Below are 27,493 nucleotides of genomic sequence, written 5' to 3' on the forward strand. Positions count from 1 at the left end.
TAATCACGCTTAGCAAAACCACAACAAATTTGTGCTGGAATCTACAAATCTCTCGTAATTACCCTAAATCCGGCTCGAAGGACCATATGTTGGACGTAAAGGCTTTGAAAACACCTTTTTTTCGCGGCGATTTTACAATTCCAAAAAAATAATATTAAAATTTGGATCGAAGCTGACAAACGCATCAAAAGGTCACCTACCTTGTTTTGTTCAGCCTCCTGGGTTGAGGGTTTGTAGACCGCATGCACAAAGGAACCACGTGTCTAAGTTTCGCGACAACAATTCGCGATTTACGTCACACAAGATGGCAACTGCGTTCACTTAACGCCCACCTTAGCGATGTTACCTCTCTGAGGGTTTCTCGATAACTCTCTTCGATAACAGCGCCAACCCCAAGTACCGGGCCCTTTTGCTCGGTACTATGGCGCCTCTAGTGGAAAGTGACCAAAATACACTTGTCAGCAATCCGCGGGAAAACAAACAAAATCAAAACAAAATATTAACAAACTTCGAACCGGAACAATCAGTCTGTTCTTGCAATTTATCATTCCATTCATATTTTTCGGATTTGCATATACAGGCTGACTCAAAAAAATTAATGAATGCGTAAATGTATTTTATTGATTTAAACAGGAACTACAAAACCCAATGCTTTAAAATCTTGGAGATGTTTTAAAGTTATCATAGGCACGGTAAATTTTTGATCAAAATGCAAAATGTATTTGCTCATCCCCCTAAAAAATTGATGACGTCGCCCCAAAGTTTTGCTGAATAAATCCTATCTAAAATGTACAAAGTATAATGAGTGTACCTATACTTGTGATCTAACACTGCATTAATATTTTTTAGATTTGCTTATACGGGGTGTCTGAAAAAAATTAATGGCTGGGCCAATTTATTTTATTGATTAATTCAAGAATTGCAAAACTGAATATGTACTTTGAAATCTTGATGTTGCGAAGTTATTGTAAGTATGTTAAGTTTTTTATCAAACTATATCTGGTTATCAACCCGAAAAATTTGACCACGTCATTTCAAAATTTTGCGGAATAAATTCTTTCGAAAATGTGGAAAATATGATAAAACTACATATACTTGTAACTTATCATTGCATTCATATTTTTTAGATTTGCTTATACAGGATGACCAAAAAAAATTAATGAATCAGTCAATTTATTAAAGAAAGTGAAACTAGAAGCGAGGGAAGTTCTGTCGAAATAACTTTCGCCCAATTTTTCTTTTTTAATGGCGGAATGCGTTCAAACGCAATGTGGTGAATCCCAAGTTTGGAGAAGTTAACTTAAATCGAAATGCAAATATGGAGGGTAAATCAATTATTCCTCCTCTCCTTCCTGGAGAGGGAAAAAACTTTTCAACTTTCCAAAGTCAAATGTCACAAATCTATATAAATATTTGACTATCACAAGTTTAAACCCAGAAAGAGAAGGAAAAATCTTAATTACAAAAATTATAACTATAACCATGCTTAAATATCCCGTTGGATAATTTTGCGCATGCGCATGCAATTCGCGATCGCAATTACATTGCAACGGGGACTTGCGATATCGCAAATTCAATATGAAATTCGCCACTAAGAAAAGAAAACAAATCATGCCACGTGGGGACGCATAACGATATTAGTCTATTTGGACTAACCATAACTATAACACACGACTTGCGATTAACAATATCGCATTCCTGAGGTTCACTTCCATCCTCGGAAGGAGATTGTCAGGTAGGTGGCCTGATTCACGGCAGAAAAGTCTACACATGGGTGCCGACTCGCCACTCTCCTTCCGCCATGCGATCCTGTGCTTCGATTTCAGTGAAAGTACAAATCTCCCGAATTTTGACGATAGCGCAATGAGTACTACGACTAGGACTACACAGCATTACAAGGAAGGAAACAAAGAAAATATTTTTATTATGCTAAATTATGCATTAATTCAGTTACTGATTAAATCAAACTGAGTTCATCAAGATTACATCGTGGGCTGACTGAATCTCTATGAAACAGCAAATACTATTGATTATTTCCCTCCCTGCCTTGTTAACGAACAGAACTAAAAGTAATAAATTCTTTATTAAAAAGGCTGCATATGTTTCGACCTATCAAAACTTGTATTAATTTATATTGGCGACATTTCAGTTGGAAAATCGTTAATAAACTAATCTTACGCTAATATATTCGTTGGGAAGGACTGTGGTGTCGAATACGATTAAACAATAGTTCTTTGCTGAATTTACAAAGAAAATTCAACGTACTTACCAATTTTTAAACACTCGTTTTCACTGCATCACAAAACAACAAGAAGGGCCAAGAGATCTTTCATCTATTTGCGCAACATTCGAAAAATTCCTAAACTACCAACCCTAGAAGGGTGGCCTTCTACCAGTCCTCTAACGCGCTAATCATGTATGAGTGATTGTCTACGTTATGGAAATATTTTTTATAGGCGTTAAATTTAAAATTTTAAACCGCAACACCACAATTGACCAGTTATAACCTATGTAGGTTAGACTCTGAATGTTTAATTTACTCCTGTTAAAATAAGGGGTTGTAAATGGTTAACTGTATTCCATCCCACGTATCTCTGAATTCTCTTTTTTAATAGCTTCGATATTTTCTTGATAAAGATATCAGCAACCACCCCATCGCAGTTTTTAAAATGTAATACTTTCTGATCCTACATAATTTTGCCCTACCTTCCCCTACTGTAAAAACCTCTGTGACTCACTTATTTGTTTTCCATACTTTTCTTCTTGCGGTGCATTCAACAACTCGAGATACTATCGTCTGAAAAGCGAACACAATGACAAATAATTTAAATATTCAAGGCTCAATTTTTAATAGAAATGGCCATCAGTGTGATTAAAAAGATTTAATTTAAACAGGTGGTAATTAGTCGAGATGCGGAAGATAAATCGTTCAGAAGCCTTCACTTCGCAAAACTTTTTAAAAATAACTTCCCACGACGATAATTATTTAGTCAGTCTGTAACAATATTGCGATAATTTTTCTGTCCTCTTGAGTAATTTATACTGCAATAAAACCTGTACTACAATTTACATATTGCAGAAAATATTTTACGCTTCACGTAATTATGCAAAATTAGCAAGTTAACAGTTAACAACAACACATTTTTAAAATCTGTTTTTATTCAACAATAATAAATAGTATACATGATATTTTTATCATCAGTATTACTCATGTTTCCATTTCCTCGTTGTTTACAACGCTAACAATAAGATCCTCGTACGTCCACTTGGGGAATATTCTTTTGTATAGATTTAGAAGTACGGTATCTTGCGATTTTAATTGACCGTCAAATACGCATTTGATGTGTCCATGTGTACCTGAAAATAATAAGTTTAATTAGTTTTTTTTTTAAATAAAATATTATGCAAGGTTTACCCAAAGGTTCTTTTATGTGTCCTGAGCGCCCCATTTTTGTTCTTAGTTTACAAGGTTTAAAATAGATAATATCTTCTCTATTAAAGAACAAAAATCTGATGACAGCAGATCTTTTATAAATTTTGAAAGGATGACCTACAACATAGTTATCAGTACTGGAACAACCAGTGTTAAAAAAACAATTAACCTGATAAAACAATTCTTTTTAAAATAATCCTGTCTGGATTACAAGAGAGTAAACTTCCTGTAGCTACTAAAGTCAACTGACCCCCTTCTTCTTTATAACAGAGAACTGGTGATGGTGGAAACTGAATTCTGCCAAAGAATGTTGCAACCACAGTGGATTCTGGTTGGAAAAATCTTTCAAATTTATGCTTCTGGCCATTAGTGTGTTGGCTAAATATGGGGTTAGTCACAAATCTTCTATACCCACACTGGAATATTAATCTTTCTTTTGACTTGATAGGTATAGAATAGTTTGGAGTCCTTTTCAGAACAACATTCACAACAGACATTTTATATTCATGAGGAAGTAAACCAAATAGTATCAGAGGTCCATTTATTTTTTCAAAATTGGACCATAACAGTTGAGAAACATCTTTCACATGAACTGTCACATACCACCCAGGCTACAAATATTCAATATAACAAATAATTTTTAAACACTACTATATTCTCACCTTAGCACCATCAACGTCCTCCTGTTCCTTTATAACCCGTTTTTTAGTTCTATCAAAGTTTTCAAACTGGAAGATTCTAGCATAATCATATGGCAAATTTTCTTTTGGGTCCCAAGGTGATGTTCTGAAGCTTTCTAACCCTCTATACTTCTGGAACCTTACTCTGGCAGGTTCATCCAAAGGTGTATCCACCTCATCAGGAAACATTCGATCACCTTTTGCTGCTTTGAGTTTTTCCAGTTCTTGTCTTTCTTCCATAAAGTCCATTTCTTGGTCATATTTTTCATCATTGGGTGCAACTTCAGACTCTGTCATGGTATCAAATTCTCGGTCTTCGTTATCAGAAGCTTCTGACTTTTCCTCAGACATGGCATCCATATCTTTGTTTGACTCTTCATCAGAGGAGTCATCCAAGTCTGCTTGAAATTCAGCATCATCATCAGGAATCCAAGCAGCTTGATAGTCTGACCATCCTTTAGGAACTTTTTTTACCTTTTTAACCTTGCTTTCTTTTTCTGCCATTTCTAGTTCTTCATTGGTGGGCCAAGTTTGTTCAGCATCCATTGGATCAGGAAGGTTTTCGGCGTCAAGTGATTCTTGTTTAGCAACGTCAGCTGTATCTAAGATTCTTGTGTTCACTGTGTCATCAACCATTGAGCTTCTATTTCTAGAAAATGAAATTTATGCAAATTTTTAAATTTAATAAAATGTTACATACTTATTTTTGTCAGTATTATAGGGATCAGGAGGAGCATCTATTTGAAGCATTTGAAAGTCTCCAACACCTGGTATGTGTACTAAGGCATTTACTGACATTGTAGAACCACGTAAGTACCCTGTTACTTTCAAAGTGCCATATGGCCCTAAAATTATATCAATATTATAATTATAAAAAAAAAACACTGGATATTGTACAACCTAATTCATTTGGAACAAACTCAACATGTTCTGCATAAATATGGGGTCTTCTATCCCTATACAATACAGTTCTCCTTTTTTGACTACCAATTTTTCTCAACAGATTGATACCATCTGAATCATTCTCAATTGTGGTGACTTTCTCATCAGGAAGCCACTTTGAAATTAATTTCTGTATTTGTTGCTTGTAATCATTTCTTCTTTTTTGAGTGATGCTTTCTAAATCTGTTATAGCAACCACTGGTGTTGGTAGACCCTAATAATATATAGTTAGTAAAAAGTACAAGTAATTTAGTTTGAAAAAACCTGTGAAAAAGATGACATTAAAATATTCTGACCCCATTTATCTATTAATTTATCCTCTTCAACACCTCCAGACGTGGATATTAAGAACACTACTGTGTCACAAACTTTTAAAGCATCTAAAACGGTTAGCTCATTATCATTTGAAGGGACAACAAATGAGAATTTTTGCTTAAATCTTGGCGTACTGTAACAGATTAAAAATTAAACTATTGGCATCTATATATTTATATAATTTTACCAGATATGTGTGACTCCTGTTGGACTTTTATTAACTACAGCTTCCGAGTCACACTTAGTCAAACGTTCTAAAACTTCATTAGCGTCAATGGCTTTGTTCAAAGGGAGCAAGCAAACCAGAAATGGTGCATGATCAAGCCCCCCCAATGACCGCTTTTTATTTAAAACCTCAGTTCTTTTATTTTGTCGGATTTGTAAAGCTTGATGACGTCGTTCTTCTCTATTTAAACTTCGTTTTATCTTCTTGGATAGTGTTTTCACGGAGAATTTTCCTGTTTTTTTAATACTATAATGTTTGTATACATAACCTCAAAACATACCTTTAGCATCACTACTAATTGAGCCTTTAGAACGGTGACGCCCGTGTTTATGGGACTTGTTGCTTTGTTTAAAAACTCCTGGCCTGTGCGACTGCACTTTGTCAAGCCCCATTTTAACACAAAAACTTTTGTCGCAACACGTGCTAATTTAACACGATGACATTTAATGTGAAAAAGTCAAACCGGACCAGCAATCACAAACAATTAAAGTTACTAAGCGCTTTGTGCAAAACCAGTTTGTGTGTTGATTTGTTTGTGTATTCAAGTTGGTGAACGTGTTTTTAGACGCACGCGCATTTACAAATATTTGGTTATGTTCTACACATGTGTTAAAAAGGTTAGAAAGATTTGCTGTCGAGAACGGTTTAGTTCGTTTGTGCACTATTTCAATAACAAAAATGATTTGTTTGTTCTAAAATGGAAGAAGTGATTGATAGTGAGTTTGTTTTTAAGAAACTGAAGGGTTTTTGCAAAATCAACGAACAGTTTGCTGGCGCATTTAAGGTAATTTTTGTGTAATGTTTCACCATTTATTCTATTAATGGCTTTTAAACAGTTAACTGATAAAAATACCAGGTTAAATCGCGGCGAAAAAAACTGCGAGCTTTTGCATTACCTTGCGCGAAATATTATTACCGTCCCTACATATTTTGAAGATGTTGTCACTTATTTTTCCGAAGTTTTGCCGAAAATTGTATCCTTCGCAGTCTCTGTGGACGCTGCACCCAACAGTGAATATCATAAAAGAAACACTGTTATGTTGGGGAAAATAGTACAACTTAGAAATGACTTGAAATGGTAATGTGTAGTAATCTACAATTCGAATTTGCTTATGATTACTTAATTTTTTGTAGGTTTGCATTAAGATATTTTGAAAAGAATCCGCCACCTTTTACATCTGAAGATCAGCAACCTGCCAAGAGAATCAAAATGTCCCCAAATTTTGATGTCACTGATTTAGATATAGTCGAATCCTGTTACTGGTTATTACAAAGTGAACCATCTTTTTATGAGAAGAAGTGGGACTGGGCAGAATTTGCTGAAAAGTATTTAAACCATGAAGAGGAAAAAGTACAGTGGATTGCTTGTCACTGTATTTCTGTAATTACTCACATGAGTGAAAATCAGTTACAACAATTTATTACATCTAAGATTTCAAAAGAAAATCATGAAAAATTTTCATGTATTTATAATTTAAAAAGGACCTTGATAAAATCAGATTCTGTCAAGATAGCTTTAGACCAGAATCCAAGTTTCTCAGTTAATAAAAATCTATCTGATGATGTAGTCGAAATTTCTGGTATTTATATCCCCAAGTTGCCACTATCCTCAGAATGTATTGTAGACAATTTGGTCATTGTAAATTCAACTTATAACAATTTGAAAAAGATTGCATTTGGACTTTCTTCAAACAGAGCCCTTTGCTTGCAAGGTCCCGTTGGTTCTGGAAAAACTACTTTAGTAGAATATGTGGCAAGCAAAACAGGTAGAAAGCTAGGAAAAACATTTATTAAAGTACAACTGGGTGATCAGACTGATAGTAAGATGTTACTAGGAACGTATAGATGTAGTGATATTCCAGGAGAATTTATTTGGCAACCTGGTGTTCTTACACAGGTATGTAATTTTCTCAATGTCTAAGAATTATGTAATTACTTTTTTTATTAGGCTGTAATGGATGGCCATTGGCTTTTACTTGAAGATATAGATTCTGCAAGCATGGACATAGCTTCAGTGCTATCAAATTTATTAGAGAACGGATATTTAACTGTTCCTGGGTATCGTGATTCTTTGCCCATAGCGCCAGGATTCCAGTTATTTTTCACTCAGAGGTAAGTGAAAGTGATTACTGTTGATTCTAATTGAAGGTTGGTAGGGCTTTTGAAACTTTTTAACGATATAATTTTAATTACGTAAACAGTTAATATGATCGAAAAAGTCGTCAAGTAGGCCATGAAATTTAATTTTAAAATAGTGATGTTCACATACAGTTGGCAGCATTGTTGTAGCCATTTCTGAACAGGGAACACGTTGGTGTTGCCAACATAATATTTTTATCATTAAATTTCTATAACTGGCCTGTTTTATATAGTTCCTGTGTTTTTATTACTCTCTAATTTTAGTTTTTTTCTATTGTGTGTATTCTTATTATTATTTAATTGTGCATTTTACATGACAGCTGCACGACCCGCCGCCCCTTGTTTCCCCTCAATGCATTATATTTTTGAGAACCAGTTCCGATGTCTTTTAAAAAGTGAGGAGGGAATCGATATTCATGATTTCCTTCTTTTTATGAAATTCTACTATATTTTTGTAAAAGTATTTATAAATTTGGGGTTGAAGTGCACAAACTGCGATAAATTTTATTATATTAATATTAATATTTTTGTCTTCTGTAAGTTTTGTACTTATACTATGAAATATACAAATTCATACATCCTAGAATATGAAAAAGTTTCCGTCTGTCGTCTGTTGATGGCTTTATTAGATAAGTAATCTCCAAAATTACTGATCTAATTGTTGTGAAAATTTGGATTTGTTTTAAGAAAATTGTAATGTTTTGTAACTTTGCATTAAATCGTGTAATATTTTAAAATTGAAATTACATATCTACGCAAAAATTGTTTTTGGTACGTAAAAATCAGTTTCGTTTTCATTAAATAAACTTTGATTTAATCTTTACTATCATGCATCACTAAATTGGTTTATATCTGTACACACATTTGAGCGTAGGCCGATTTTCGGGGGTAATTAGTATTATTATGTAAATATAATAATAATACATGCATGTGTTGTGCTGACAAGATTTATTATTAAACTGGGAATTATTTTCCCAAGGGCTTTGCGAGAACTTTATGCTCAGAGGTATCGACATTTCGCTCCTTGGTTATCGATTTATGGTGCTAATTAATCACGTTGCGGAGACGAAAGTCTCCAAAATTTTTGGAATTAATGTTGTAAACTATTTTAACAATTTTATAACATTTTTTAAACTGAACAGATTAATTGAAAAGTGAACATGACCGAGCAGATTTCTGTCCCCGTTTTAGGTTACTTTCAACGATAAGTGGTCACCACAAGAAACATTCCAACGCAATGATGCTACTAGAAAAGCACGTATTGCAAATAAATATCGACCCTTTGACCTCCGAAGAACTAAAGCAAATTTTAATTACGCACCACCCACAATTCACAACAATTGCAGATCGCATGATCAGCGTCTTCCACCTATTTTCAAAAAAGATTTCCGAATCAAAAGAAATCAACCTACCGAAAACGAGTCGCCTAATTTCAACACGAGACTTCTTCAAGTGGTGCTCACGAGCGACCAAAGATTTTGACATCAGTAGTCAAACTAGCGCTTTGAAAGTCCTCCAAGACGCAATAGACGTCTTCTGTTGTTCATTCCCAAAACCGGAAGACGCTTTAAATTTGGCCAGAGAAATTAGCACCCATTTGGGCATCATTAACCAAAAAGCTGAATACTTTTTGAAAAATTATAAACCAACAATACAACAAACGCCTAGTAGTTTGGAAGTCGGACGTGCTACGATTCCAAGAGACAACGAACGCTTAATTTTCCGCCAAAACTATTATTTCACTCGACCCTCAGCCGTTTTGTTGGAAAGAGTGATGTGTTGTGTAAACCTCAAAGAACCGGTTCTTCTCGTCGGGGAAACCGGAACCGGAAAAACGTCTTCAGTCCAATTTCTAGCCAACACGATCGGCCAGAAATTGGTCGTCATCAATATGAACCAGCAGTCGGATTCAGCCGATTTGCTCGGAGGATTCAAACCCGTGGATTTGAAATTTATCGTTGGTGCGATTCGTGAAGAGTTCGAGCAAGTTTTTTGCAGCTATTTTCAAGTAGAGCCGAACAAAACATTCCTCGGGCACGTCGCGTTCTGCTACAACGAACAACGATATTCTGATTTGGTTAAATTGATGACGAAGAGTTACGAAGCGGCGGTGTCCCGATTGATGAAACCTGACGCTTCTAAAAAACATCTTTTGCCACAGTGGCAGTCCATCGGGGTAAAACTACATAGATTAAACCTTCAGTTGCGACAAAAAAGTGCCTTAGCTTTTGCTTTTATTGAAGGCAGCTTGGTGAAAGCTGTCGAGAACGGGTACTGGGTACTACTGGACGAAATCAATTTAGCTAATGCTGAAACGTTGGAGTGTTTGTCAGGGTTGTTGGAAGGTTCAGAAAGTTCGTTGTGTTTATTAGAGCGAGGCGATAAAGAACCTGTTAAGAGACACCCTAATTTTACTTTGTTTGCTTGTATGAATCCTTCTACGGATGTAGGAAAGAAGGATCTTCCAGCGGGATTGAGAAATAGATTTACGGAGTTCTTCGTTGATGAATTGACTGAGAAGAATGATTTGCTTTTGTTGGTTAGTAGTTATCTGGATGCGTTCTCGTTGAAAGATGTGGAATTGGGGAAGATAGTTGATTTTTATCTAAAAGTTCGGAAAGAAACCGAGACTACTCTTACGGATGGTTTAGGACACAAACCACACTTTTCTTTAAGATCTTTGTGTCGTGCTTTGATGATAGCGGCAAGGAATCCATGTGGAATGGTGAAGAAGAGTCTTTATGAAGCTTTTTGTTTGAGTTTCTTGACGCAGTTGGACTCTTCGTCTTATATACTGCTGGAAAAAATGATAGGACGGTATTTACAGTCGAAATTACAGCATTTTTGTTTTATATTCATCTTTGATAACTTTTTAGATATATGATTGGTGATGACAAGTTGTTGAAGTCTGTGTTAAAACAGTCAATACCACCACCTAAAGAAAACCCAGATGATTATATTCAATTTGAGGGTTACTGGGTGCGCAAAGGCAGCTTAGAATGCGTTGTTTCAGAAGACTACATTCTTACAGATTCAGTTCGGAAAAATTTGAAGGATTTGGTTCGAATTGTTTCCATTGGTGGACTTCCCGTTCTATTACAGGTACCACTGTCCTCTACAAAACATTTTTATTATTATTATTTTTTTTGCAATAGGGTGACACTTCTGTTGGCAAAACTAGCCTGATAACATACTTAGCCAAATCCAGTGGTAACAAATGTGTACGAATCAACAACCACGAACATACAGATCTTCAAGAGTATATAGGTTCTTATGCAGCTGATTCCGAAGGCAAGCTAGTCTTCAGAGAAGGCTTGCTAGTCGAGGCTATGAGAAAAGGTCACTGGATAATCCTCGACGAACTAAATCTAGCCCCTACCGACGTTCTTGAAGCTTTGAACCGAGTTCTTGATGACAACCGCGAGTTATTCATTCCAGAAACACAAGAAACGGTTAAAGCTAATCCCAGATTCATGCTTTTTGCGACCCAGAACCCACCTGGGTCTTACGGTGGTCGAAAAATGCTTTCCAGAGCTTTCAGGAATAGGTTCGTTGAATTGCATTTTAACGAAATACCTCCACAAGAGTTAGAATTTATTCTACACAAGAGGTGTCAAATGGCACCTTCTTATTCAAAGAAGATGATCAGTGTGATGACGGATCTACAGGTGGGTTATAATATTGGTGTCTTTGATTTTCTTCAATAGTGTTCTAGATGAGGCGACGTGGATCTGCCGCTTTCGCTGGGAAAAAGGGTTTCATTACCCTTCGAGATCTATTTAGATGGGGCGAAAGATACCGATTGGCGCAAAATTCTACCAAGTTGTATGACTGGGACCAGCATTTAGCTGATGAAGGGTACTTGGTTCTAGCAGGACGCGTTAGAAAAGAAGAAGAAAAGAAAGAAATCATTACGGTTTTGCAGAAACATCTGAAACGGGAAGTTAATCCACAAAATCTTTTTACTCGTAAGTAATTAAATGTGAAGGGAGGTAGTTCTTATTGGGTTTTTGAAGTGTCGGATCACACGTCGCCAATCACGAAGGATACTTTGACCAAGATTTATGACAATCGGGATAAGTTTGAAAATATTGTTTGGACTTACAACATGCGTCAACTCGCTGTGTTGGTGGCCAAAGCTTTTCAGTTTAAAGAACCCGTTTTATTGGTTGGTGAAACTGGTGGGGGGAAAACCACCGTGTGTAAGCTGATTGCTGAAATGGATCAGCGAGAGTTATTGTCTGTGAACTGTCATATGCACACGGAAAGTAGTGACTTTATTGGTGGTCTGAGGCCCGTTAGGGATCACGTGGTATTTTGTAACCCCTTTGACTATTTTATTTAGTAACCGTAAATTTTAAGGACGATGTTAATAAATTGTTTGAATGGATTGATGGTCCTCTGATTCACGCGATGGTGAAAGGACATGTGTTTTTAGCAGATGAAATATCTCTAGCTGATGATAGTGTACTGGAACGTCTTAATTCCCTATTAGGTACTATTTCGGTTTAATTATGTGCATTTACTAATCCTGTTTGTAATTTAGAGCCAGAAAGAACGTTGTTACTAGCGGAAAAGGGAACAGATATAAACAATTCTGACAACTCAGAGATGATTATTGCTGACCCTAATTTTTATTTTGTCGGAACGATGAATCCAGGTGGTGATTTTGGTAAAAAGGAGTTATCTCCGGCTTTGCGTAACCGTTTCACCGAGATTTGGTGCGAATCTTGTACAAATAGGGACGACTTAATTGCAATAATCGAACAAAATGTTAAAGACGGAATTTCTTTTGGTAATCAACAAGATGGTTCCACTGGGATTGGAAAGAACATAATGGACTTTGTTGATTGGTTCAAACATACAGAAGTAGGAAAAAGGTACGGAGTGTTTGAAGGTTCTGTAAAACCATAAATTCGAAATCAATAATTTCTAGATGTACTGTAAGCATCCGTGACATTTTGACTTGGGTGAATTTTATTAACAAATGTGTGGACAAAGTAGGCGTTTATGATGCGTATTTCCACGGAGTATACTTGACTTTTTTGGATGGCTTGGGTTCGGGAATAACCGGAACCGAAAAGTGAGTCTTTGGTGCGTACTCGCTATTTTACTCACGTTTTCTTTGTAGCTTAATCAGTTTAAAGAAATTTCGCCTTGAATGCGAATCCTTCACCAAAAATCAGTTAAAAACCGTAACCCATTCGCACGTAGGTCTCACTGACGAGTCAGTTATCGAGGAAACTGAAACCCATTTCGGAATTAAGCCTTTTTACGTCGAACTGGGCAATGAAACTCGTCGAACGCCCGCCTTTGCATTTAACGCGCCTACAACGGCACGTAACACCCTGAGATTGCTGAGAGGAATGCAGTTAAATAAAGCAATATTACTGGAGGGCAGTCCCGGAGTGGGCAAGACTAGCCTCGTTACAGCTGTGGCGAAATTTGGGCGCCATAAAATTTTCAGAGTCAATTTGTCAGATCAGACGGTAAGTTTTTTTCCGCTGTGGACCTCCCTGACTGTTCAATTATTCAAGGACATATCCGATTTGTTTGGGGCCGATTTGCCTGTGGAAGGGGGTAGCGGTGGTCAGTTTTCGTGGAGGGATGGGCCGCTTCTTCAGGCTTTGAAACAAGGCCATTGGATTTTATTGGATGAGTTGAATTTAGCTTCGCAATCGGTTTTGGAGGGTCTTAATGCTTGTCTTGATCATCGAGGGGAGATTTTCATTCCAGAATTGGGGAAGACGTTTCACGTGAAACCAGGTGAGTGTTTTTGTTGTAGTTTGATATGTATTGGTCAGTGATATTTTTCGGTGGGATGTCTCCTTGGCAAATAGGAGTAATATTTTACAAATTTAGGGCGTTTTAGTGTAGTTCTATTGTTTGAATTGTACAATAGAGACTTTGTTATCCAGCCATACATGGATAGATCTTAACAATAGAATGACTTGTGGTTTTTGTTAATCTTGACTCTATTGAGGTCCCTACTCATACCCAAGTTAAGCACATAAATGTGCCGGAGCGATAATAGAATTATTATTTTGAAATGGCAGCTTTCTGTCTAGTTGAAATAATAAAATCCAGCAAGGAAATTTAGTATGCGTTTCAGAATAGTGCCCGAACACAATTAAAAAAAGAATAAGCAAATCAAATTTAATCCCTTACCTCTTACATTTGTGTACTGTGTATTTTAAACATAAAATAATTTGGTATTTGAATTGTTGATTTTAGCTTTTTGAATAAAAAATTTTGTAATTTATAGCTTGAAGCAAGAGATGTGAAAAAAGTACGGTTGTAATGTTGCTACTTCAAACACGTGCACTGGTCCGTGCACGAAAATATAATTTCCGTAACTATATAAGTTTTTTAACAGTTTTTTTAAGAGCTGTACATCATTACTAGAGAGCGGATTTCTGTCGGGCTAGACAAGGCCAAACTCGGTACGGCTCGTACGGGATGGGAATTCATTGCTGTTACCGGCTGCACTTCGTTTATTTGAGATTAGAATAACGCTGCTTCGTTGCACTCTGCTGTTAATTCCAGTTCTCATTTACTTAGCCGTTTGATTAATAAATCGTTAATTGTATTTATGGAATCAAGTGACAATTAAATTCTGTGATTACCTATCACCCGCTACTGAGTCCCGGCGTTGCAGCGCGTCCCCACCTATATCGTGACGTAGCCCGACAGAAATCCGCTGTCTAATCATTACCGAGCGGGCAACAGAGTTTTTAATTATGATCGATATTAAAAGGAGAAAAGAGGCGCAGTTTTAAACACGGCTAGGGTTTTTAACATACTCTTAATTGCGAACTTTAATTTTTTTCTGTTTTTTAACCGTAAAATAATGTTTTTAAGTTTTTACGTTAGATATATTCGTTTTAAATGGCCAAATGAAAATAAATGAAATCCATGTAACGACATATCGGGTGTTCAATTGAAAAAGTCATCACACTGGCCTTGATTTTTTGGATACATTATTGTGAATTATGTCTATAATAAACATAAAATTTAATCAATGACAGGTGACAAAGCGGAAATGTCAATTATCCGTAACAGGGATTAATAAAATACATGCGTTTTCCGCTACGTTTTCTTCTGTCAAAAAGCAACGCCAACTTGATGACTTTTCCAAATGAACACGTTATCTAAATGATGAATCTTGAGAATAAAATATTGAAGATGATATATTTTAGTTATTGTTATGAAATTCTTTCTGAGACCGAGAGCGATATTTTCTACAGGCTATGAAATGTTGAGAAAGTATGAAATCAGATATTAATAGTGTATATTAGCTTATATTTCAGAAGTAAAAATATTAAAAAAATTAAAAAAGCTTTTCAATTAAATAAAAATATGTAAAAAATATATCATTTGGAAAAAACTAAACACAGATAAATGAGAGATGTTCTTAGTTCTCGAGAAAAAAATTCTTTGTTTTTACAAATAAAAATTCAAGGAGTATCGATTTATAGTGAACCAAGACCTATAAGGTTATATGGCCATCATAAAAGTAGTTGACCGCAAATAAATACCCCCTTTGTGTGGTTCGCACTAAGCTTACCGGTTGGCAATAAATCATCTTCTAAACATTTCTTGCCAGAGACTTGAAGCCGGCTGTCGCCATATTGCTTAGTCCCAAAATCGCGCCGAATTTAAAATGTCAACAATTTCAAAGTTATTAAAACACGATCTTAACAAGTTTATTTGGAATAGTAAGGTGTTGCCGATGAAATAAAATACCTTTTTGACCACTACTTTTTTGTTTCGAATTACGATACCACCGTACACCGCAGCTTACTGGCATTTTCGTTCAAAGTTCACCTAATTTATTAAATACTGTCGTAACAAACGCGACACCATTGACCAGGAGTTAGGTCCAATAAACAAAAAAAAACAACAAATAACAGCTACACTCAGCACCCAACAAACAGACTTTCCTACTTCTATTAACGAAAACTCGAAAACTGAGAACGATAGTTCCGTTTAAAGGTTAAGTTGGGTCAGGATTGACAGAAAGGGACCAGCAATGGCGGCGATTTTTGTTGACAGAACTGCTTCACGAAATACAATAGAATCTAGGGTGACAGCCAGTCTATATATATTTGAAGTCTTTGTTTCTTGCTCATATTTAACAGGGCCGGCTTTCAAAGCGAGTGGTTATTTCGGAACCCTCAGCGGCTGCAGGTAGTAAAGAAATAGTGGAGTGGTGGATTTTCATATTTAGTGAAAGCCGCCCCTGAACGAAACCACAAGAGCTGGTCGAGCTGCAGTGGACACGTTATTTACGACCCTAAAACCTTTTTTATTGTAAACAACTTAACTTCGACACAATGGGATGATTTTATGATGGCCATATAACCTTATAACTCTTGGTTCACTATAATATTCCTGATGATATTGACAGACAGGTGATTCAAAAATGGCGCACTGATTCAACGGTACGTAATTCAGTTCATACGTCTAAGTTGGAGAGAAATTATTAAAAATTCAGTTTGACGTTCACTTACAAGAATATAATATCGATTTAGACAGAAAGATTAAAAAATGTGAAAACTTAGCTACTGTTGTTAGATTCATTCTGAACGGTTTTTAAGTTTTTGGTAATGTTATAAAATGAAGAAAATTATGGATACAGATATGATATTTCCAAAATCGATTTCATATACCCAACACTAAGTAGTGAATTAAATATCTAAAAGGAAAATAATACTTTGAAAGCCTATATCATCGACATATGGACCCAAATATTTTTAAAATTCTTTTTTCTTTGCTCAATAAACAGTCCTTGATGTGTTTTATAGTTTGTGCATCATTTTTGAATCACCCTGTATACATTTCAATATGCGATTAAAATTGGTTTTTACCATGCATCGATATTTTGTGAAATAAACGCAATATTTTAATTATAATTCGTATTGTGCTTTCAAAGATTCTTTTGAATTGGGTGAAACTTGTCGAGACATTATTTAAAAAAAATTGGAATTTTGGTATAAAATTCATGTTTACACCGAAGAGAAAAATTATAAAACAAATTTGAAAATTATCAAATCTGTGAAATTTAAGTGTTGTCTAAGCATTAAAAATGTGGACGACCAGGTGGAAAAAAGTTTAATTACAAAAGAAGGATATTTAAAATACATAAAATATACTAAACCGTATGTGATTAAATCGACTGAAAAGTTTTGATAACTTTTTAATTCTTGGTCTTAACGTTATTATGTACTTCTTCGTTGGAAAGTAAACAGAAATACCCAGACTATAGAGTTTTTATGACACGGTTCAAACTCGAAAAACGTCTTTCTGTTTTTAAAGTGTACTTTAAAATATCTTTGTATTCTTAATTAAATTTTATTTCTGTGTTTTTATAGTCCTGTTATTTGCAATTGCTTTCATATTTTTTGTTTATTTTGTTATTGAATACATATTTTAATTGAGATTAAGTTGATCAATCAATCGTGCATTTAATGATGCTTTTAGCGACATCTGATTCGCATAGAGTCGGTAACGTGGTACTTTAATGCCGCCATTAAAAGTGTAATCGCAATCAAATATTTAATTATTGAGCTTCTGTAAACCGGGCTTTTAGTTTTTTTTGAGATAAGTGTCAGAAATTTCAGCAATAGAAATCGGGCACATATGGGGTGATTTTTTTTTTCAGATCTAGTCAGCTGTGAATTTGTTGACAGAACAAATTTGGCAGAAAAGTAGGTTGTAACTTGACACAGAAAATGTATAATGTTAAAATCACTTTACGAGTTATATGTTGTAAGAGACGAGCTACGTAATTTGATGACGTAATAGATAGCGAAAACTAGATCAGACTTAAAAACATCATACGATACTAGATGTTAGAATCGAAGTGTCCACATGCTAATTTTTGTGTTTTATTTTGGTGTTTTTTTAATATCTTTCTGTTGTTTGGATGTATTTTTCATTTTGAGCATATAAAATTAATCAGTGAAATAGAGGTCGGGTGGGTGGGCGGGGTTAATTATATAAACTTCTGTAGAGTGAGAGTGGGAACTAATAGAGCCTAGGCTATAAAAAAATAAAATAAAATAAAAAAAGCGGCAATTGTAACTTTTTTGTACTATTTAAGTAAGATTCACTTTTTTCTACAGTCTTATAAGCAAGCAGTAGCCCCGCCCACCCACCCTCTATTTTCTCAGAAAGTGTCACTTGCCAGAATTAGTCTTATCTTAGTTTTTCGTTGCTCCTTAGAACGTTTTCTGTTATCTTATCAGTTTTTACTTCTTGCTTTAATTTATAGATTAGAGAAAAGAATGCAAAAAGCATGGATAATAAAGATGAAAAATGAAAGTAAATTCTTTTATTTGGATTTCTTCCAGTATACTAAAAAAATCTCATACAGACATTTTCATTCGAGTCGAAAAGTTAAAAAAAGAACACTATGTGCGTAAATCACTCTAGTATAGTGTGATCAATAACTACTGCGTGTGACATTTTAGTAATAATAATTACTAACAATTTTCAATTTAAATTAAATGCCACTGTCAACAATGTCAATTTTGACAACAGGAAGTAAGGTGGGGTGACAGATTTACCAATTATAAGCAAAATTCGTTGATACCAACAGTAATTGTTGACTACGTTGTAGTACAGTAATAGAATCATAACCTAATAACACAAACTTGGTTCTGTTTCATTTGACGTGTATTTAAAAAATTACCGTTTAAAGTTTGAAAACTTTCACAAATCAAGTGTAAGCTATTGTTGAGAGTCCACTTTGTCGCTAAGTTTTGTGCGCTACTCTACTAAATAATTACCTAATTAACGCATATATAAAAATAATGAATATCTCTAATGCCTCCTTTTCAGGAACTCGTTTTTTTGCGTGCCAGAACCCATTAAAACAGGGAGGATCTCGGCGAGGGTTGCCCCAATCGTTCTTAAACCGTTTCATCCAAGTTTATGTCACCTCATTAACAGACGCCGATCTGCATCTAATATTAAAGAATCAATTTCCGAATTTGTGCCCCGAACTCTTGGAGAAGATGTTAAAATTTAATTCTCGAGTTCATGCGGAATTGGCGAACCACAGTTTTGGGAATAAGGGATCGCCTTGGGAGTTCAACCTGAGGGACTTAACTCGGTGGTGCGAGGCGATGATCTATCACTACAAAGTTAATCCCAGTGACGACAGGGTCTACCAACCTGAATGCCTAGTGCATTTAATTTATGGCGATCGCATGCGAACGCTGAATGACAAAACTAAAATAAATGAGATATTTGAAGAAGTTTTCGGGCGGAAAATTTCAGGAGACGCTGCTATTTTCTACGTGAATAATGAAAAAGTATTTATCGGTGATGCGAGTCTGCATAGAAATGACTGCGGCATCGATGCGAACGTGATCAGCGAGGAGAAGAGCTGCCTAGTTTTGAGATCGCAGTTGCCGCTCTTGAGAAGTTTAGCTTACTGCGTTAATCTTAATTGGATGAGTTTGTTGGTAAGTTGTGTTGAAAAAATGGGTAACCCGTAAAAGTTATTATTATTGTCTTATGTTCGTTAGGTTGGCACTTCGGCGACGGGAAAGAGCTCCGTAGTGCGGACTTTGGCTAATATCGTTGGGAAAACTTTAAGAACTTTGCCCGTAACATCTGCCATGGATACCACGGATATTCTGGGAGGATTCGAACAGGTAAGTTTTTTACTTGTACTCATTTTGCGAGGTTTTAACCAACTTTTTCGTCACATTTCGTATCGTCACTTTGGAGATGGATTTATTGGGATAGAAATTGCGACAATAAGTATATGGAAAAAAAAATCGATTATAAAGTTCTACAAGAGTCGTCTTTTTAGAGCAAATTTGAGGTTTATTTCAAACGCGGTGATAAAAACGTCCACACGTAAACTTTCAAGATTAAATTGTGGTGCGAGTGGTGGCGAGTTTATTTTCTAGACTTATTATAAAACGACGGGTTATGAGGGAGGCAAAAAATAAGAATTCGTGACTTCGTACATTTTATTTTTTTAGTGTACATATAGAAACAAAATTCGCTGGAAGAATATAATGGGTGCATTTGACAAATAACGATATTATTTGTTTATTTGTTCTTCCACAAATTATTAGTGTAACGGTTTACTTTCGTTGTAATTTACGTTAGTTGTTTTATATACAAAAGCAATAATTTACTTTTATTTATACATTTAGGCACATTGTTTAGTTGTTGTTTTTTAAAACCTGAATACACTTGGACAAATCGTGTTATTGCTCTTTATTCAGCTGAGAAATCGACTTCACGACAACTTTGACTCACAAAACAAAACGTAATTGGGCTTTACATACTCTTTAGCGTTTGTTTAAGATTTTACACTTCTCTTGGCGACGATAGTGTTAAAATACATAAATGTTTATTCACTACAAACACTAAAGTTAAATATACAAAGTCGAATTGATAACACAAACGAGAAAAAGAGGGTGACAGGATATGTCTAGAATAACATTAAAATGGCGTGAAACGAGAAAGCTCGTGCTCGACAGATTTCCCATTTATTACTGCTCAATGTGGAGAAAAATGTGTCTTATAGTATCTATGTGACATTTACGATCTAATCACATGGATTTGATTGCAGCTGTGGTCCTAAGTACTATTCTACTACATGTAATGTAACATTGTGACGTAGTAGACTGCAATTTCTAAAATTTTCTGTGGTTACACTGCCACTTTCATTTGTTTAGACGCTCCTGGTCTACACAAATGATTTATAGACAATTAAACCTTGAGCAAATTTAAGGTGTGGACGTTCATTTTAGTAATTGCAGATGAGAAATGTACTATTCTACTAGAAAGACTTTGAGATAGTTACAATTATATCAGTTCTTGAGATATTAAAATATTTAGTACCCATTGACAGTGTTCTTTTACAATGATATAGTTGATCTAAGTACCAACACATACAATTTGAATCATGCTAAACGTGCCGATTTGTTCCTTAAAATTATCAATTCCTATGTTAGGCGACTTTTTGGAGTTGCACGTATTTTTCCCTTTTACAAAGTATGTACCATTAAGATTTAGTATACAGTGTTCTACTTCTGTTGTGACATCATAATACTACTCTATATAGTATTTTCGACATAAATGTGTTTTCTGAAGTAACTGAAATGGCAGTAGTTAATCTTCATTTACGTGGATAAAGGTCCTGTGTATACAAACAATATCGCCCTGAAAGAAAAATTAAATCCTCTATTGATTATGCTAACGCATAAAGTTCAGTCGTGAATTTGAAGGAACGTCGGCAATTAATATCTCGTAATTTTAACTGAACAAATCGCCGAATCGAACAAGTTTAAGTAACTTAATCGAGAGAAATAAATTAAAATACAATAAGTATACGCTTATATTGTCCAATATTTAATATCACTCAGTGTTATCGTGTGATAAAACTTGATACAGAACGTTCTACAAGGTTGCTGATGGAAGATTGATCGTTTTCTGTACCTTTTTGTAAAAATACCAATTTGTTCACAGATGTTCGCTTTATCAGTTGAACTAACTGATATAGTTTTGCAAAAGAAAGAATACACGGTATGATGACGTTGCGATTTTAGTTCCAAAGATATTGAATTTTTGTTTCGCTTATTTTCTAATTTATACATTAAATTTTTGTGTTTTAATTTACTTTCATACCTATTTTATAGAAACTCAATATTCGTTATTCATGTACAAATAAACTCAATTTTTGCGACTGCTGTGAACAGAAAACGCTATTGATTTTGTTTGCCGTCTCCCTGTCTGCTCTTCCAAACATCAGAAACGGTAAAAGAACAAACTTTTTTCTTCATAAATTCGACACCTCAATCTGCGACACAACAGATTTAGAAGTGGTTCAAAAATCAAGTAGTGTGGAACAATTGGCGATTTGAAGGTTTATAATATTAATGTTTTCGTAAAGTCGAAACAAGCAAAAATTTTGTGCATAGTCGATTTCGAGGTATTGGTGATTAATTTACACAAAACGAATTCTCTTCCACCACTGAAGTGTTAGGATTTCCTGTATCACTAGACCATACAGTACGGTCTGGAAGTTACTTATGGAATGAAAAACTTACCAAATGTAATTCAAAAATGAAATGTCTTTTCGAAGTTGTTCTTAGGTTTGTGAATAACTTTTGAGCCCAGAGGTCATGTATTTTTTAATGGAGTGCTATGGTATCCACTAAATTCAGATTTAATAGCATTGCCTTCAGATATTAAAAGACAAATAAGTGTTTTTTGTCAAATATTGAAGGACCATTCTTGTTATGACCAGCTACATCGACAGATTTAAGCCTATTATTTTCCATTACATTAATTATATCTATTGTTTTCGTCATGATATGACTCCATATACATGTATTATATAAATTTCAAATAGGAGCATAATAGTTGTAATTGTAAGTGTCAAGTTTATCAAATAGTCGGTGATGCATAGTTGAGCGTTTAATGTGATGTTTGAAAATTGAATGAAATACTTGATTTTGTGGAGATTTGGAACGTAAAGTTTAGTTATTTAGGAACTAGAATTTTTCACCGTAAAAATTGATATGGCTTTATCATTGCTCGTACAAGCCCTTTTTGGAACTACCTTTATAAACCCCAGTACCTATGTTATAAATTTATGGACTATTTTATCGCTACTTGACATTATGACTTAAAAGTTACCGTAACAATCACATGAACAACGTCAAAAAGCACGTTTCAGCAAATCCGTTTACTAGTTCGGACATTTTGTAAAATTTACCAATTTTTAATTACCAAATTTTTCCACAAATATTTTCCACGCCGTATAATTTATTATAATTTCAGAGAACTAACCAGCTCATTTTTTTTGGTTCAAATTCACAACTGGTCCATTTGAAACATAACAATCCAACTCTACGTTCTCTCACATTCTATCGAATTATATCTCTATAATTTCAGTCATATTTCTTCTTGTCTGTAAACTTATGACAGTCTTTTGATTTTCTCTTATTACACGTAAAAATCGAGCGATCACGTTTGCAGTCTTTTTTATTGTACGACTCTCCCGACGACGAAGCCTAGATCCTGGTGGATCTATCCCAATCCGGATGCTAGTCACTCTCCGGCGGTGAACTTGGCTCCGGGCTGATGTAGTGCGGGATTTGGATTCCTCCGTTTACCGGTTCCGGAGTCCACGGACTCAAATCGGAGTCTCCCTGCAACAACGAGACGACTTTAACGTGAACTGCTTCCGCCCACATTGCATATGTTTATTCGATACGAGGGCTGCTCAAATTTAAATTACAATTTAATAGTTATGTTACAAATTTGAACCTTCCTCGTACATTTCAAACTACTACTGCTTTGTGGTTTGTGTGATCTGTAGCTATTGCGTTACGGTGTCTATAGTAAAAAATATCGTTGCGCTAAAGCGATATTTTTTATATAGGTCGAAGCTTATGTCTACAGGTGCTTAAATGTATAAGATAGTAAAAGAACATGCTGTGTACACCACTTACATATAATATTTAATTACCATAGAGCTATCAGGGTGGGCTGGTACGGGTAGGGGTGGTTTGAGAAGCGATATGTCAGCTCTAGGTGGGTCCGGGGGTGGGGGGACAGTGGGGTTGCCCACCCACAGGGGTATCCAGCCGCAGCAAAGGTCGAGCGTCGCCCTCCTCAGCCCCCTATGTAGCACCAGGAACAGCGTGGGGTTGACGATGGCGTGAACGTATGATATGTGTAGGGTTATCTGGAACACATATGGTATATTTTCCATTGTCCTGTCAGCTAATATCCGGGCAAAACAGAACAAGGCCGACTTTACTGCATGATTGTGCTAGGAGCCATGAGAGATAGTGCCCTTAGGGATTTAGTAAGTGGAAAAGTTTCTAATATTGGACTGTAATAGTATCGGAGTGTTTAATTCGAATCGTAGGGAAATTTTTGAATAAAAAGTTATGAAATACCTACTATAAATTAAGCGAAGTTTTTGCGCGAAGATACTGGCGAAACTCAAAACTAACCCGAGGGACTTATTAGAAGTTTCATTTATTCACCCTTTGTCACTGTGACGAAACTAAGCCCATAAGCTTTTTTTCATAGAATTCATATAATTCCTTTTTCGCAATTTTAGAGGTCGTGGTTCCGTTGTTACAGAGTTACACATTTTATTTTATTTAGCAAAATGTGAAATGTAATCGTTTGTTACAAGATTTTAAGTTGGAACCGCTATAAATTCTAACAAATCGTCCATATCGTGATATTTTAGTTGAAATTAAGAGTTTTTTTTTTTGTGATTAGCTCGTACTAAGTAGATTTGTATAATTTCTAAATTTTTAAATTGCATTTTAATGAAGTTGTGAGACGCAATAATTATTATAAAGCCATTTTCTTACATGATATCTTCTTACAAAAGCCTTATTTTTATAAATATATGATGTGCCTCAAGGACCCATGTTAGGTCCGTGTTGTTGTAACTTATTGCAATGATTTACCTGATTTTATTTGGGACGCTTGTATTGTACTTTATGCAGACGATTCAAATACTGGATTGATTGTTGGTAAATAAACTAAACCTTAATAAAGACAAAACTGTTGCATGATTTTTAATTTAAAGGAGTCTGTAAAATATGTAATTAAGAATCCACAAGATGTCAAATTTTTCGGAATATACAGGCTGGTCCTCGATGTCTCATTAATTAAATTAAAGTTGTATGGTTATTTAAGTAACGTGCATTAAAATTATTTTTTATTATACCCAAGTATTTTGTTTTTGAGGAATGGTATACTTGTTTTTTTTTTAAATGAATATCCTATATGTTTTTACATATTCTTATTGGCCCCTTCCTAGGCTTTAAAACCGTAGTCTACTTTTGAAATGCCAGTGCGACGTTGCCACGTTATTCCAATTTTCTTGAATTATTTTAGCAATGCAAGGGTTCAAAATAAATGCAATCTTTGTTGCAGTATTGTTTGGAGAGATAAACAGAGGTATGTGCTTTGGTTTGGAATCAATTAAATACAATTTTAAAATACAGAGTGTTTAAAAAAATCTAAAATATCACAGTTTTCAAATACAGATATTTTAGTTTTTTCCAATAAAATACTTTTTATTTTATTACCGTATCTTACTCTACTTTTTTGTTCTCCTTCTTCCAGTATGTCGGTGCGTCTCTTCAAAAAGTAGAAAATCTCAGTAACTAGCTATTAACTTAAACATGGAAAATACTTAACATGAAAAATAGCGTGTTCTATTTGAAAAAAACTGAAATATCGATATTGAAAATTCTAATAATTTTTTTTTTTTATAAACACTGTATTAAGTTTCAATTTTATTTATGCCACAACAAAGCGCGTACCATTATTAATTCCTTTACACAATATTGTAACGCGTATTTTAAAAGTAATTTTTTTGTGAACCCTTCCATTACTAAAAAAATTCAAGAAAATTGGAACAACATGGCAATTTAAAAAGTTAACAATAATTATTATAAAGCTTAAGAAGAAGTTAATCAGCTATCAAAAATATATAGTTTTCCATTTGAAAAAACTCAGTTGTGTTATACATACCTTAAAAATGGCCGAAATTTTTGTGGGGGAGGGGAATATTGAAAAATTTTGATTTTGAAAAATTTGCCTAAAAATCCACAACAAATCTAGGATATAGATTTCAACGTGTTGATTCCAAAAATATAGCGTGTTTATGGTCTCGGTGCAAGATTTTCGAAATATTCGGTTTGGAATATAATTTTGTAAAAACATCCATATTTCAATGAGCGGTTCTGGAAAAATTGCATCAGTTATCGAAGAAATGAAGCCGAATGTAACTTCTGGAAGTCGTAAACTACAAGTGTGTAGTTATGTTTCGAAGGTAGTGGAGAAGAAAGAGTATTAAAAAAATTTGCTTTTGAAAAAGGTGCCTAAAAATCCATAAAAAATTCTGGAATATAGATTTCGACGTGCTGGTTCTAAAAATGTTGCGGGTTTATGGTCCCGGGGAAATATTTTCGAAAAATTCGGTTTGATTTTTTTTTTAATCTTAAAAATTGACATTTCAATGGGTGATTTTGGAAAAATGGTAAAAGTTACCGAAGAAATGAGGCCGAAACTCATTCCTAGAGGTCGAAATATACAAGAAAACGTTCTAGTTAAGTTTTGAGGGTGTTCGAAACATCGTTGAAATTTTCATAAATGAAAAATTTTGTCCAAATTCTTACTGTCTTAATAAGTCTATTTATTATTTAAAAGTTACGGTACGAATTTTTTTCTATTTCAATTTTTCTATTAAATTTTGTAATTTAGAAAATCAGAGCCCAGGATTATTCTTAAGACGTTAAAAATCGTATACTAGAAAAGTCTATTATTATCACACGACTTCAAGTTGGTAAAACGAACCGCTTGCGGCGAGTTTTTCACAAAGAACGAATGTGACAATGACTTTATATAACACATTTTTCAGTATTAAGGAAATTTTGTATTTTAAAAGTATCATCAAAATAAATCTAGTTATTTTTTTGTCGAATGTTGGTAAACCGAGCTCCGACAAATGACAAATTGACGTTAAATTAAAACGAAATAAGATTTGTGTTCGCGTTCTTCTTACCTAGTTCTGGATGCTTTGAGCAGCTGAGCAGGTGTGCATATTAAATCGGGTTTGAGATGAAATGTAAGTTTACGTTATAGATTTCGTGGAAATGTAAAAAATCTGACTTGTTCCACAGTGACAAGTGTCAGTTATCTGTCAAATTTGAATTATCCCACATTAAGAAGTCTGGAATACCAACCCACAAAACAATGCTTTAAAGCATTGTTTTCAGCTGAATAACCCGGGTTTAATGTGGCTGTAAAGACACAGAATAACAAAAAATTGTTAATAAATAAGGCATTTTGAAATAATTTTAGTGATATTGTTTATTTTAATTTGAAAATTTGAAAAAAATACTTTTCCTCTTTTGTCTTTTCCTTTTTTCTTATTGATGGAATTTTCATTAAGTAAATATTCTTAGCACTTGTAATTGCGCTGTTCCGGATCTTTAACATATTTATGAAAGACACAAGATTTGCATAGTGATTTGAACTTTTAACCCGAGCATTGTTAAGACTGGTTTTTATGAACGACTAGTAGATGTGGCTAAAATTAAATGTCATCAACACAAAATATTCGAAAGATTTACCGCTTTCTTAATCGCTTTAACTTTAGCACAAAGGAAGCTGTCTGGTGGTAAATTAAACTCACCTCGTGTCCGAGCGGATTTCCTACAATAGGGTGGTTGACGAGTGTGACGAAGAAAAGTGGACCCCAGAAAAGGACGTAGGCGGCTGTGATAACGAGAAACATCTTTACTCTTTGGACGCCATCGCGTTCCATTCTCCGGAGGTATTCGCGCATCCTCCGGTGTTCTTCCAGGGCCCCGGAAGCCTAAAATGCGAACGATAGTTGACTTTAACAAAGGATTCCCTGTCGAGATACAACACAGTAATGCAGACTATTTTTTGGGAATGTGTGTATAGTGAGGTGGATAATAATTGATTTTGTGGATAATGCATGATTTATTACGCGTTTTGACTAATTTATTTGGAAATCCGTTATCTGCGACAAAATGCCGTCATAAACGAAATTTACGATAGTTTAAAATGTATTGGAAATAGTCGATTCAAGTTCGTAACTTTGTTTTTTTCGAGTTTCGCTTTTATGTTTTCCGGTAGATAAAAATCTTGCCGAATAAAGGGGAAAGTACGTTCCAAGTTTTGTTGATACGTGGAAGCAAGTTTTTGAGAGAA

The 27,493-nt window shown here is 34.8% G+C and overlaps 3 protein-coding genes across 3 annotated transcripts in view; 1 reads left to right on the plus strand and 2 right to left on the minus strand.

Annotated features, from left to right (window-relative positions):
- Positions 1-3,139: 3,139 nt before the first annotated feature.
- On the minus strand, positions 3,140-6,064 carry LOC135122695 (pre-rRNA-processing protein TSR1 homolog). Its single transcript, XM_064047053.1, has 9 exons — positions 5,877-6,064; positions 5,558-5,828; positions 5,320-5,503; positions 5,014-5,269; positions 4,814-4,958; positions 4,096-4,762; positions 3,603-4,044; positions 3,416-3,550; positions 3,140-3,357 (listed from the first exon to the last, which is right to left on the minus strand). Exons 1-9 carry the CDS (start codon positions 5,986-5,988, stop codon positions 3,209-3,211), a joined length of 2,361 nt encoding a protein of 786 aa, XP_063903123.1. The 5' UTR covers positions 5,989-6,064; the 3' UTR covers positions 3,140-3,208.
- A 171-nt stretch (positions 6,065-6,235) lies between these two features.
- LOC135122697 (midasin) overlaps positions 6,236-27,493 on the plus strand; it is a 176,799-nt gene continuing 155,541 nt past the window's right edge. The window contains exons 1-16 of the mRNA XM_064047054.1: positions 6,236-6,380; positions 6,433-6,674; positions 6,731-7,493; positions 7,545-7,708; positions 8,927-10,552; positions 10,612-10,837; positions 10,891-11,403; positions 11,451-11,703; positions 11,752-12,047; positions 12,098-12,230; positions 12,282-12,615; positions 12,672-12,818; positions 12,867-13,224; positions 13,273-13,501; positions 18,581-19,209; positions 19,273-19,401. Of these exons, the coding sequence (XP_063903124.1) occupies positions 6,294-6,380; positions 6,433-6,674; positions 6,731-7,493; positions 7,545-7,708; positions 8,927-10,552; positions 10,612-10,837; positions 10,891-11,403; positions 11,451-11,703; positions 11,752-12,047; positions 12,098-12,230; positions 12,282-12,615; positions 12,672-12,818; positions 12,867-13,224; positions 13,273-13,501; positions 18,581-19,209; positions 19,273-19,401 (6,129 nt within the window). The 5' untranslated portion in view covers positions 6,236-6,293. The remainder of the gene's footprint in view (positions 6,381-6,432; positions 6,675-6,730; positions 7,494-7,544; positions 7,709-8,926; positions 10,553-10,611; positions 10,838-10,890; positions 11,404-11,450; positions 11,704-11,751; positions 12,048-12,097; positions 12,231-12,281; positions 12,616-12,671; positions 12,819-12,866; positions 13,225-13,272; positions 13,502-18,580; positions 19,210-19,272; positions 19,402-27,493) is intronic.
- LOC135120517 (uncharacterized) overlaps positions 22,819-27,493 on the minus strand; it is a 47,533-nt gene continuing 42,858 nt past the window's right edge. The window contains exons 8-10 of the mRNA XM_064044834.1: positions 26,949-27,131; positions 23,244-23,462; positions 22,819-22,923 (exon numbers count right to left, since the gene is read on the minus strand). Of these exons, the coding sequence (XP_063900904.1) occupies positions 22,819-22,923; positions 23,244-23,462; positions 26,949-27,131 (507 nt within the window). The remainder of the gene's footprint in view (positions 22,924-23,243; positions 23,463-26,948; positions 27,132-27,493) is intronic.

The sequence above is a fragment of the Zophobas morio genome, unplaced genomic scaffold, assembly GCF_036711695.1.
Source record: "Zophobas morio isolate AGI-343-1 ecotype UQ-CSIRO unplaced genomic scaffold, CSIRO_AGI_Zmor_V1 ptg000005l, whole genome shotgun sequence".
Classification (NCBI taxonomy): Eukaryota; Metazoa; Arthropoda; class Insecta; order Coleoptera; family Tenebrionidae; genus Zophobas; species Zophobas morio.

Coding starts and splice junctions, on each gene's coding strand:
- LOC135122695 (XM_064047053.1), bottom strand. CDS start 5,988: ATGGGGCTTGACAAAGTGCAGTCGCACAGGCCAGGAGTTTTTAAACAA. Junction 5,270..5,319: donor TAATGTCATCTTTTTCACAG/GTTTTTTCAAAC, acceptor ATATATTATTAG/GGTCTACCAACACCAGTGGT. Junction 4,045..4,095: donor AGGACGTTGATGGTGCTAAG/GTGAGAATATAG, acceptor GAATATTTGTAG/CCTGGGTGGTATGTGACAGT.